This window comes from Strix uralensis, chromosome Z (assembly GCF_047716275.1).
Source record: "Strix uralensis isolate ZFMK-TIS-50842 chromosome Z, bStrUra1, whole genome shotgun sequence".
NCBI lineage: Eukaryota > Metazoa > Chordata > Aves > Strigiformes > Strigidae > Strix > Strix uralensis.
The window spans coordinates 90986304-90998729 of NC_134012.1; the positions used below are offsets into that span (position 1 = coordinate 90986304).

The 12426-nt window shown below is 62.9% G+C and overlaps 2 protein-coding genes across 3 annotated transcripts; both read left to right on the plus strand.

The window, feature by feature from the left end:
- The first annotated feature begins 45 nt into the window (after positions 1–45).
- LOC141937670 (adenosine 5'-monophosphoramidase HINT2-like) lies at positions 46–1376 on the plus strand. Its single transcript, XM_074855700.1, has 4 exons — positions 46–60; positions 395–547; positions 648–752; positions 835–1376. Exons 1-4 carry the CDS (start codon positions 49–51, stop codon positions 1051–1053), a joined length of 489 nt encoding a protein of 162 aa, XP_074711801.1. The 5' UTR covers positions 46–48; the 3' UTR covers positions 1054–1376.
- Positions 1377–3209: 1833 nt separating this feature from the next.
- Positions 3210–12091, plus strand: TMEM8B (transmembrane protein 8B). Of its 2 annotated transcripts, XM_074855417.1 has the most exons (13): positions 3210–3311; positions 6178–6371; positions 6850–7057; positions 7212–7345; positions 7459–7718; positions 7956–8311; positions 8638–8734; positions 8944–9067; positions 10443–10585; positions 10784–10962; positions 11051–11197; positions 11264–11380; positions 11591–12091. In XM_074855417.1, exons 4-13 carry the CDS (start codon positions 7314–7316, stop codon positions 11924–11926), a joined length of 1791 nt encoding a protein of 596 aa, XP_074711518.1. In that variant the 5' UTR covers positions 3210–3311; positions 6178–6371; positions 6850–7057; positions 7212–7313; the 3' UTR covers positions 11927–12091. The 2 variants fall into 2 exon arrangements, with proteins under 2 accessions (XP_074711518.1, XP_074711517.1); XM_074855416.1 differs by lacking the exon at positions 3210–3311 and having other exon boundaries at positions 6001–6367.
- Positions 12092–12426: the final 335 nt, after the last annotated feature.

Below are 12426 nucleotides of genomic sequence, written 5' to 3' on the forward strand. Positions count from 1 at the left end.
CGGTAGAGACAGCCAATGGGGCGGCGGGGCGAGGCCGACGCGGCGGCCATGGCGGCGGTGGTGACGCGGGGGCCGGCGCCAATGGGACGGGTCCGGGGGCGGGACACGGGCCGGCGGCGGGAGAATGGGGGGGCAGACGGGGGGGCCCGGCCGGGCCTTCGCCCTGGGCCGCCCTCGCTGCTGCTTCCCCCACCCCGGGCAAGGTCCGCGGGGGCCGTGAGCCCCCCCCGAGCGCACCCCCACGGCTCGGCACAGCACCGTGTGCATCCCCCCCCGCTCCGGGTTGCCCCCTCCGTCCCCACCGCCTGCCCCGCGCCCGCACACCCCCCTCCACGCGTGTCCCCCCCGCCGCGCCGTCCCCGCGGTCCCCTAAGGCCCCGTGTGTCCCCCCCAGCGGTGCGTGGCGGCGGCCGGCGGGCAGGACGGGGAGGTGGGCGAGGCGCGGCGGGCAGCGGCGGCCGGCGAGGGGGCGGGCGGGGCCCCCACCATCTTCAGCAAGATCATCGCCCGCAGCGTGCCCGCCGCCATCCTCTATGAAGACGACAAGGTAGCGGGGACAGCAGCGCGCGTGTCCCCTCCCGGGGCGGGGCGGGTGGCAGCGCCCCCGGGCGCGGGGCTCACCCTGCTCCCCCCCTCCTCCCCGGCAGTGCCTGGTTTTCCGCGATGTGGCCCCCCAAGCCCCCGTCCACTTCCTGGTGATCCCCAAGCGCCCCATCCCCCGGCTCAGCCGCGTGGGTCCCCAGGACAGCGAGGTGAGTCCTGGGGGGTCCCTGGGACATGGAGGGACACTGACACACACGGTGCTGACCCTGTCGCCCCCCCCCCTCCCCGCAGCTCCTGGGCCACTTGCTGGTGGTGGCGGCACAGACGGCGCAGGCAGAGGGGTTGGCTGATGGCTACCGGCTCGGTGAGTTGGTGGCCCCTGCTGTGCCATGGGGCAGGACCCTCACCGGTGGTCATAGACTTCGCTCACATCATCACAAAACAAAAAAGCAACCCAAAAAACTACAACCAAAACCCAAACTAAAGCAAAAACTTCCTCACATTATGTGAGAGCTGACTTGTAGCTTCCTGAAAGAAAGCTTGAGAAAACCAGCCTGGGAAAGAGATTGGGGATGTGGGGTGAGCAGAGGCCCTTCAAGCCGAGGAATGTCTCAAACACTCGCAAGTAGCGGAACTATAGTCACGGGGTGGATCGTGTGGAGTTTGGAGCTGATAAGGCTGCCTGGATAGCACAGGAGGAGGGAGCCCTGAGGACACAGGACGTCTCTGCTCTGGTGCATCTGGTCAAGTTTCAAGGACCATCTGTCTAGTGCATGACCTTTGCTTCATTATCTATGAAATGCCTATTAAAGTTAACACCCTGAATATGCTAATGAAGTTAATGAGATCATGCTAATTACATCATCCCATGAAGCACCTTACCCCTCCCCATACATGGGATAAGCAGGTATGTGGGTTGACCTGGGGGATGGACCCAAGGAAATTGTGTATAAATTGAGGGGGGGCAAGGAGTGAAAGATAGAAAGAAAAAAGAAGACATGAAGAAGTAGAGAAGATGGATACATCCCTGACGAACTCGATGGGACCAACACAGGAACATGGACCACTGATCTCTATGTCTCTATTCTCTCTATCTCTCTTCTTTCCTTTTTCCCCTTTTCCCTCACTACCATTAAGTAATGCAAGGCATACTGTACTGCTTGTCATAACTTGTTCTATACATAGCCAATTAATCCTGTATCCAGTTAGTACATTGCGGGAAGTTAATGAATGTCTGGACCTATCTCACCGTTGTCCATTCCGTTGGGGATTTACAAATCTAAGTCACTTGTGTCCCTCGTTTGAGCAGGACATGACACATTAAAATAAAAATAACATCATCACAGTACCGCAACACAATCCACCCCTTGTTCCTTCACCACAGTTACAACAGAAGATTCCCATGGTTAATCTGCTAACAGAGTCAGGCTGTATATCGCCTGTTACCTCTCCCAATTACTATCCTTATCTTGCATCCCTCTGTCCCAGTTGGGTGCCAGAAAGGGCCATCCTGTCTGCCACCAGACAAGACACCACGCAGCCACTCGCTCCCCTGCCCTGCCCCCGGGGAATGGGGGAGGGACTTGGAGGGGTATCCATGAGGAGACTCAGAGGCTGAGATTAAAACCAATGTAATAATTGAAATAAAGTTATGGTAAGAATGCCAATAATAATAATAGAAAATACAAATGGGTGATGCACAATGTGATTGCTCACCACCCGCTGACCGATGCCCAGCCCATTCCTGGCTTGTGATCCCAGAGAGGAGAGAATCGTGAAACCACCGTCCTGAACACCTGAGTGGAGCTTCCCAACCAACCCTTCTCTATACGCTGAGCATGACGTTAGGTGATGTGGAATATTCCACTGGCCAGCTGGGGTCTTGTTTTGGCTGTGTTCCCCCCCAGCTTCTTGTGTACCTGCGCACTTGCGGGACGTGAGAAGTTGAAAAGTCCTGGATTTCTGAGCAACAACTAAACCCATCAGTACATTGTCAATGTTCTCACAGCGAATCCCAGACCGAATCCAGAACACAGCACTGTTCTAGCTAGTAAGAGGGAAGGAAAAAAACCCCCAATTATCTCTATTGCAGCCAAACCCAGGACACCCTTGTAGCCTGTGGACCCCATGGCCACCTGCATCCCGGCTCCATGTCCCCTGTCCCCCAGCCTTGTGTCCCTGTCCCCATCCCAAGCCACTGTCCGCAGACCACGTCCCTGTCTCCAGCCCCAATATCCCTGTCCCCCAGCCTCACAGCTCTTTCCCCAGCCCCATATCCCTGTTCCCAGCCCACGTCCCTGTCCCCAGCCTTGTATCTCTGTCTCCAGCCTGTGTCCCTCTCCCCAGACCGTGTCCCCTGCCCCAGTCACTCTCCCCGTCCCCAGCCCCTTGTCCCCCGTGCCCACCCGTGTCCCTGCCCCGCGGTGCCCCGAGCAGCGGCGGGACCATCCCGACGGGGGGGGCGGTGTGTGAGGGTCGAGTCGCGGGGGGGGGCGGGTCGCTGCCGCCAGTGAGTGACACGCGTGGGGGCCAATGGTGGTGCGGGGGCGGCCCCGCGGGGGGCGGGGCGGGTGACGTCATGGGCGCCGGTGCGCGGCGGGGCTGCTGGCGGCGCGCGCCCCACGGCAGCCGGCGCGGCGGCATGGGCCGGCGGGGCGGCGGGGGCGGCGGGCAGCGGCGGCCGCTCGCCCCCCCCCTCCGCCTCCTCCCCCTGCCCCTGCCCCTGCCCCTGCTGCTCCTGCCGCTCCTCCTCCCGCCGCCCCCCGCCGGTGAGTGCCGCGGGGCCGGGGATGTGCGTGCACCGGGTGTGTGGCACACGCGCGACGGGGCCGGGGGGGGGCGGGGACGGGATGGGGCGCCGGAGGGCGCGGGCGCGGGGTGCGTGTGCCGCCGTGGGGCGCCGGGATGCGCGGGAAGGGGTACGTGCGGAGCGGGAGTGGGTGCGTGCGGAGCGGGGCGCGGGGTGCGTGTGCCGCGGGGTGGGTGTGTGCGAGGGTAGGAGGTCTGCGCGCTGTGGGGCGCGGGGGGGGCGTGGGGGCGGTGGGGTGCGGGGTGCTCGTGGCGCGGGGCGGGGGCATGAGCTTGCGGTGGGGGCGAGGTACAAGAGCGATGGGGACGGGGGGGGTGTGCGGGCAGCGGGGCGCGGGGGTGGGTGAGAGTGGGGCGCGGGGGGTGTGTGCAGGGGGGCGCAGCGTCCGCCTGCTGCGGGGTGCGGGATGCACGTGCGGTGGGACACGGTGAGTCTGTGCAGCCAGGGATGGGGAGCGCACGGAGCGGGGGTCTGGGTGTTCAGCGGGGCACAGAGGTGCGCCCAGCGGGCTGTGGGGGTGTGCGCGGTGGGGCAGGAGATGCACGTGGACAGCGCGATGGGGCGCAGGGATGCGTGTGCGGTGGGGTACTGGCGTAACGGGGCACGGGGTGGCATGTGCAGAGGGTACCAGATGCCAACGCAATGGGGCGCGAGGATGTGCGTGCAGTGGGTCATGACGATGAGCATGCCGTGGGGCGTGGGGTACCCCTGCAGTGGGGCATGGAGGTAAACGTGCAGTGGGGCGAAGGGGTGTGCGTGCCTGGAGGACACAGGCGGTGCACACGCAGTAGAACACCCTGGGGGCGGGGGGGGGCATGTCCGTGGGCCCGGGGGGGCTGCAGAGGCAGGGCAGAGAGCTGCGTGCGTGCCGTGGGGCAGCGGCGATGGACAGCCTGCAGAGAGGGGGATGTGCGCGCAGCGAGGCTTGGGGATGCGCGGGGGCGCGGGGGGGACACACCGGTGGGACTGTGCGAGGCGATGGGCGTGCTGTGGGGCAGGGGAAGATGGCTTGGTGGCGGGGATGCGGAAGGGCACCCCCTGGGGTGGAGGGGGGGTCCCCCGGGGAGGGGGGCAGCTGCCCGCGGGCTGCCGGGGCCGCCGTGGGGCAGCGGTGGGGCGGCCGCGGGAGCTGTCCGCGGTGCTGGCCGCCCTCCGGGAGCTGTCCGCGGTGCTGAGCGCCCGGCGCGACCCGGGGCTGTGGGGCCGGGGTGGGCGGTCCCGCGTCTCCGTCCACTGTCCTGAGGCAGAGGGGCGCTTGCTTTCCTCCTTCTCCCCCCGATTCCATGGATAGGGAATCCCTCTCCGTCCTCCAGCGACTCTCCCGTGCTCTGGTCACACCGCCACGGGGCTTCAGACTCACCCTCTGCCTGCAGCTGGCTCTCCCTGCCTTGCCCTGGGCGAGTGGGCAGAGGGGAAACCGCGCTGGGACCGGGAAGCTCCGAGAGCTTTCCCCCATGCCACCTCCTAGAGTTGCGTTCAACATCTCTTCCTCCCCGGGGTCCCCTGCCAGGTCATCGCCCGCACGTGGGGAGGGGAGCTGTGGAGTGGATTGGTGATTCATGGCAGGGAAATTAGGATTGGGTGCTCTTGCACTGAGACAGGTATTTCATGCCTGGCTTGTGTCGGCTGGAAGTGAAGGGGAGGGGGAGCTGCCTTTGTTCCAGGCAAGGGAGCAGATGCATGTCAGTGTACAGCCGGCTGGGGCTGCACACACGCAGCACAAACACACGTGCACACAAGCACATGCACATACTCCCAGCCAGGCGCGTGCTGTGCAAAGCTGCCCTTCTTTTCAGCTATCCCACTCTCCACTGGACGAGTTCTCCTGGGCACAGCCCTCTCCCAGCCCCTCCTCTGCTGGCATCCCTCTTGCTGGCAGCTTGTGCAGAGGGGCATCTCATCCTTGGTGCGTCTCTGGGGCGTGATGGATGGGTCTCCCAGGCTGGCACTGGGGAAGTGTGGCAATGTTAGGGTGAACTTACAGCTGCTGTCTGGATACCAGGTCTCCCTTTCCTCTACTGTGACAAGGAAGTGGCTGCCCTTCTGCTGCCGGGGCTCCTGGAAATCCATGAAAGTCAAACTCTCAGACAGCTGGGCAGGGGGAGGTGGCCCCAGTGCATGCTGTGGGCTTGCAGGAAGTGTCTTGCAGACATGGGGCTGTGCACAGCCCTGCACACCCATGCACGTGGGTGTGCAAGCCTCCACTTTGCCGTGTACGCAGACAGCACCCACGTGTGCATATGTGCACACATATGTGCACCATTCCTCCTCCACAAACCATGGGAGAGCTGAGAGCCTGTGCAGAAAGTGTGCTGCTCGCTGCTTCTACTCTTTGCTCTAGGGTGGGACTCTGGTTTATGATGGGCTCTGCGCTGAGCCGCCTCAGCAGGCAGAGAAGGGGGGAATCTATGTCCCTGTGGGAGCTGACTTGTTGGGGCTGGGCTGGAGCCGTGAGGAATGGCCCTTTATTACTGGTAAAATGCAGGCAGCAGGTCCTCACTGAAGCGGACGATGAGTTGAAAGAGGTGGGCTGCACCTGGGCAGAGCCTGAGCAGCCAGGGCTGAGGGCTCCGAGGGCTCCACAGGATGAGTGCCCACAGCCTGAGGAACTGGGCTTAAGGCAATGCTGTGCCAGGGCTGGGAAATGGAGCTGGGCACAGCTGATATCAGCTCTGGGGACTCACTGAAACGGCACTGACCCAGCCCCTCCTGCTGGTTTTGGGACATGTTCAAAGCCTGGGTGGGTGAGCCTGCTCTGGGAGGGGTGCTACACCATCCACCCCAGTCCTCCACCCTGCTGAGAGTCCCTTGGGTCTCCTCTGCAGATGGGCTCTTTGTGACAGACTACTTCACCCGCACGCCACGCAAGCTCAGCCCTTTCCGCTCCTTTGCCAGCATTGAGCTCTTCCATTTCCACATCCCCGAGGACACGGTCATCGCCGTCTGGAACCTTATCACCTTCAAGGAGCAGGGTGGCACATTTGGGGATCAATGTCCAGACCGTAGCATCACCGTGTGAGTAAGCAGCCTGCCCTGTCTGTTTCTTTTCTGCCTGCCTCTGCCTGCCCCTGCTGCCCCCTGCCTGGACTTGCCTTGGAGCCTGCCTGCTCTTGTCTGCTTCTTGCTTGCACCTGCACGTGTGCACGTGTGTATAGGCATGCAGACATACAGAGGAGCACTCATGCACACACATGCATATGCAGGTACACACATGTGCACAGATGCGTGCACCCACATGCATATGTGCATATACACACACACACATAGACATGCATGCTCACTCCCCATGATTCATCTCCCCAGGACCGTTGCAGGCTCCACTCTTTTGTGCATCTCATACATGAACAGTTTTGCTTGAACACCCACTTGGGGAAGCTCATAGTCTCCAGCAAGGTCCCAGCTTACAGATGGCTTCCCCTGATGTCTTTGAGCGTCCTAATAGCACGGAGGACAGACCCCCTGTCTCTGCTATCTGCTAACTGCTGTCTCTCCTGCAGGTATTTCCGCTCAGGGGCTCCCTCCGTCATTAACCCGCTGCACACACACTTCCCCAGGGACACGGCAGTCCCTGGCTCCTTCGCACTGACCCTCACCTGGACTCTGCCCAACCGCACCACGGGGGTGTTCAATGTCACCAGCCCACTGCCCGGGGACTGGTTCCTGGCTGCCCACCTGCCCAAAGATGAAGGCAAGATCTCCGTCAAGGTGAAGGGCTTGGGGGGACCGTGGGTTGGTAGGGCTCGCTGCAGGGCTCTGCTGGGCTCTGACTGTCCTGGGCTGGCAGTGCCTGGGGCAGGTGTCCCAGGTGGGGACAGTGCCCTGTGCCCCCTGCCCCGTGCTGACTGTCCTGCTGGTGCAGGGGCTCTATGAGGAGTGCCAGTATCTCTTCCAGCCACAGCTCATCGTGCAGCGCTTGGTGAACATTGCCGTGCTGTACCCTGGTTACATCACCGAGCAGAGCATGGCCCCCCACAACCGCTCCTGCCTCTACAAGTGAGTGTGGGAGGGTCTCCTAAGGAGAGGGCACCCTCAGGGTGGGGAGCTGAGGGTGTCCCATCCCGTTGGTCCATGCTGGGGGGGCAGGACCTGACATCACTGTCCCGCAGGGTGTTTGTGCCCAGCTACACGTCGCGAGTGTTGGTGGAGGTACTGCGGTGCCGCGGGGTTGAGGGCTGCCCGCTCTGGCTGCGTGTGCGAGCCAAGGCTCCCCCCCTGCACAACTCCACAGCGCTGGACTGCCGGGAGCACACTCCCTGCCAGCTGGTGCTGGACCTGCCCTTCTGGCAGCACTGGTACTACGTGCTGGTGGAGAAACACCCCGGCGTGCTGGGCACAGTCTCCTTCCAGGTCACCGTGCAGCTCACAGGTGAGGGCGCACAGGGAGGTATGGGTGGGTGGCATGATCTTGACTCTGCTTGGGTTGGGGGGTAAAGGATGCCCACGGGATCTGGCCCCAGCTGGGAGCTCTGCTGGGATGGGAACACTGGGAGGTGTTGTGGCTGGGTTGCAGGTGGAGGTGAGCGGTGAGCAAGAAGGGGAGGTGGGACCTAAGAGGGGACTGGAAGGGCTGTGTGGTGCCCAGGCTGATGGCTCTGCCCCCCAGACTGCTCCCGACCCAGCCTGGCCCGGCCACCCTTCCTGCCCTCCAGCGCCTCCATGAACATGCCCCACTCCTTCGGCGCCCTGGGTGGGTTGGCACTGGGGGACAGCCCTCCACCTGCCAGCCCCAATGGCACGAAGCACCCGGACCCCATCCCCACCGCCTCATCTGCTGGTGAGCGGTGCTGGCCGGTCCGCCCCACGCTGCGCAATGAGCTGGACACCTTCTCCGTCCACTTCTACATCTTCTTCGGGCCCAACGTGTCGGTGCCGCCCGACCGCCCCGCTGTCTTCGTCATCAACCTCCTACCGGTGCTGGACAGTGGTGGGGTGCTCAACCTGGAGCTGCGGCTTAATGTGGTAAGGTGACCACGCTGCATCCCAGAGAGGGCAGGGCAGCCTGGGGGTGGGGCACTGGCTTGGAGATGGGCAATGTCAAGGCTGCAGCAGGGCACGGGACAGGATTTGGGGTGCTCTTGGGTCATGGGCCATGGTTTGGGAGCTCTTGGGTGATGGAGAACAGATTAGGGTGCTCCAAGGGCAGGATGATGACCTGGAGTTGGGGTGTTCTTGGGTGATGGGCAGTGGGTTAGGGCACTGCTAGGTGGTGTGCCGTGATCCGGGTGCTGTCAAAGTGGGGGAGGTCCCCCGCAATGGTTTAGGGCCATCTCCTCCTCTGCCGTCAGAGCTCCCTGTGTGGCGAGAATGTGACGGTGTTTGGATGTCTGAACCATGAAGTCCCGCTGACGTCTGGTGACAACACATCAGTCACCTGTGAGACAGGTAGGCTGGGCTGTGCGTGTCCATTGTGCCGTGGCTGTGGGGGTCACACCCCTCCACGTGTCTAGTGAGAGGCTGGGTGGAACATGGCAGAGACTGTGGGGGCATCTGGCCCTGGAGCCTGGCACAGGGTGCTCTGTCCCTGTCCCAGCTGTGTCCAGGGGACAGGGCTGCCCCCTGCCCAGCTCACCCGGAGCTCTCCCGGCCCACAGAGTCCCTGGCAGGCTTCCTGCTCTCTGTCAATGCCACGGCCAGCCTCAGCCGCCTGCGGATCCCCTACCCCCAGACGGGCAGCTGGTACCTGAGCCTGCGCTCGCTCTGTGCCACAGACCACGGGTAAGAGCCCCGGCAAGTCCCCTCCCTGCATGCCCAGAGGAGATGTCCCCACTGTGGCCTGCATCCACGTGCGCTGTGTGTCCGTGGGTGTGCCTGGGCCCTGTGCTGCGTGTCAGCGCTCACGTGTGTGCACGCGGCTTCACAAGCTGTGTGTCACCGTGTAAGTGCCTGCGTGGGCACGGACGGCTCTATCTTGTGCCTGCCTGGCCATCTGTGGGTCCCCGCGGCTCTTCCCTCTGTCTTGTGGTTAGGAAGTGCTTGTCAGCGTGCGAACGCCAGGCGTCTGTTGGTGCCTGCCCGTCTCCGCAGCAGTGGCCATCTGTACCCGTGCCCGGGAGGAGATTGGGCAGTCACTGCGAGGATGGGGCTTGGCTGTTCGTATGAGGGGACAGCGCTGGTCAGGCTGCTGTGCCCCTGCTCTGCTCAGCATCTGCCAGGACCAGTCCTGTGTCTGCAGCTCAGCTCCTGGCCCTTGTGTCTGCCTGAGAGCCCTGTGGAGGAGAAGGACTGTTGTGTGCCTGTGTCTGTGGGGCTCTGGGCAGTGCAGGCGGTGCTCTGTGCGTGTTGAGCGCATGCACACAGACAGCACTGGGTGTCCCGTGCATGCATGCGGATGGTGCTGCATGCACATGCACATTTGGTGCATGCATGCAGATGGCACTGCATGCATGTTTGGGGGTACCCATGCAGACAGCTCTGTGTACGTGTTTGGGTTTGTGCAGTCGGACAGCGCTGTGTGTGTTCTGCATGCACGTGTGGGGATTTGAGAGTGGAGAACATGCAGGGGCAGCAGACACACGTGCAGACACACCCTGTGCGTGTGTGCAGACAGGGCTGTGTGCGTGTTTGTGCATGCTGGGGTGCAGCAGTTGGTGTGTGCTGTCGGGACGTGGGCCGGTCTGTGCCCCCACATGCTGGGTGTGCCTGGAGCCCTGCGTGTGGGTGGCGTGGGGCAGCGGGGTGCTGTGCCTGCTCTGGCTCTTCTGCTGCATTTCTAGTTCACACTGAATTGCCAGTTGCAGTCGGTCCTTCCCCAACAGGGTCACATGCAGGCATTGCAGGGCACGGTGTTTGCACAGCAAAATCCAAACGAAATAGGAGCCAGCGGAGTGTGTTGCTCAAGGCAAAGTGGCTCTAAGTGTGGCCCCCTTCCTCCTGCTCACCCAGCCTGGCACAGACAATTGTAGCCCACAAGATCCTTGGGGACCCGCTCTCAGCTGCCATATGTATCACCAAAGCAGCTCATTTCCGTGCTTGCCCAGTCCCTGGGTCTCCCATCACGTGCCAAGTCTGGGTGCGATGGCTGCCTGTGCTGGAGGCAGGAGCTGCTCGAGGGGCACAGGGTAAGGGCTGAGCCCCTTCTCCTGTGCTGCAGTTTTGAGCCCTGCACCAACGTGACGGCTGAGGTGTACCTGCGTGCCTACCTCTCGCCCTGCATCAACGACTGTGGCATCTATGGCCAGTGCAAGCTGCTGCGTACCAACAACTACCTGTATGCTGCCTGCGAGTGCAAAGCTGGTGAGAGCTGCCCCGGGCACTTACGGTGCCCACTGCGTCCAGGGATTTCCCCAGCATCCTCCCCTCCTCCCCGGGGGTTGTGCACCCCATGAGTCCCCCTGTGCCAGCTCTCTGCAGGGTGCTGGAAAGGGGCTTCCCCAGTCCCTGCCCAGCCCCTGCAAGTGCTGCAGGGGTGACGGTGGCTCTCCGTGGTCACAGGCTGGAACGGCTGGGGCTGCACAGACAACGCCGAGGCTTTCTCCTATGGCTTCCAGCTCCTCTCCACCCTGCTGCTGTGCCTCAGCAATGTCATGTTCGTGCCTCCCGTGGCCATCGCTGTCCGCAGCCACTACCTCATGGAAGCTGCTGTCTACATCTTCACCATGTTCTTCTCCACTGTGAGGATGGAGTAGGGGCAGATGGGGGGGCAGACGAGGGGCTGGGGCTCTGTGGGGTGGTTCTCACATCCTTTTCCTCCGACCCCAGTTTTACCACGCCTGCGACCAGCCAGGCATCGTGGTGTTCTGCATCATGGAGTATGATGTTCTGCAGTTCTGTGACTTCCTGGGCTCCCTCATGTCCGTCTGGGTCACTGTCATTGCCATGGCCCGGCTCCAGCCTGTGGTCAAGCAGGCAAGTGCGGGGAGGGGGTGTGCAAGGTGTACATAGAGGGTACTGATCCTGATGGGTGCCCCACAGGTGCTCTACCTGCTGGGGGCCATGCTGCTCTCCATGGCTCTGCAGATGGACCGCCACGGGCTCTGGAACCTGCTGGGCCCCAGCCTCTTCGCCTTAGGGATCATGGCCATCGCCTGGGTAAGGAGATGCTGTCCCTGTCCTCTTATGTCTCCACCCTGGCTGTGCTCAGCATCCTGCCCAGCTGTCTAGTCCCACTCCCCTGCCAGCATCTCCCCTTCTCCATGGACCCCCCTCCCTGGCTCCTGGGGGGATGCGGCACCATGGCACAGGGCCCGTGCCCGTCCCTGCCGGGGATGCCTCTTCCAGCCCCCCCTTTCCCCACCACAGACAGCTCGCACCATCCGACGCCGCCACTGCTACCCACCGACCTGGAAGCGCTGGGCTTTCTACCTGTGCCCGGGAGCGCTGATCGCGGCGGCTGCTGTGCTGCTCTACGCCTTTGTGGAGACGGAGGAGAACTACTTCTACATCCACAGCATCTGGCACTTGCTCATCGCTGGCAGCGTCGGCTTCTTGCTGCCACCCCGTGCCAAGCCCAGTGGGCGCCTGGGGCCGCTGCCCCGGCGCAAGGGCTGCGGGTACCAGCTCTGCGTCAACGAACAGGAGGAGCTGGGGCTTGTCGACCCGGCCGTGGCCTCCATCAACAGTATTTGTACCAGCTGATGCTGATGGCAGCCCGGACTCCTCTGACACAGACAGCAGCCCCACGGGGCCCGGCACCCACTCTCTTTGCTGGCTGCCTGTCCCTGGGAGTGCCAGGACTCCTCTGGGTGGGCACAGAGCCACCCATGCTGCCCTGTTCTTGCAATTACAACTTGATTGAACTTGTCTCCAGGAGTTGCTGCGGCTCAGTCTGGTGCTGAGCTGGGGGGGAGGGGCTCAAGGCTGAGCTGGGGCCACACTCCTCTCTTTGCTGGGCCATGGAGGTGCCCAGGGGATGTGGCTGGGTGCAGAGTGGGTAATGGCAATGGTCTCTGGCTCTCGCTCAGGGGTCTGTAGCAAGAGCTGCTACTCTGCAGTGGGCTACTCTGGGGCTGACACAGCTCCGACATAGAGCAAGGTGGCCAGCAAGAGGTGGGGTCCAGGGGCTGCAGTCATTTGGCTGGCTGCAAGGCAGGCTGCAGAGTTGGGATGACTTTGCCATGGCACTGTGCTCTCACAGG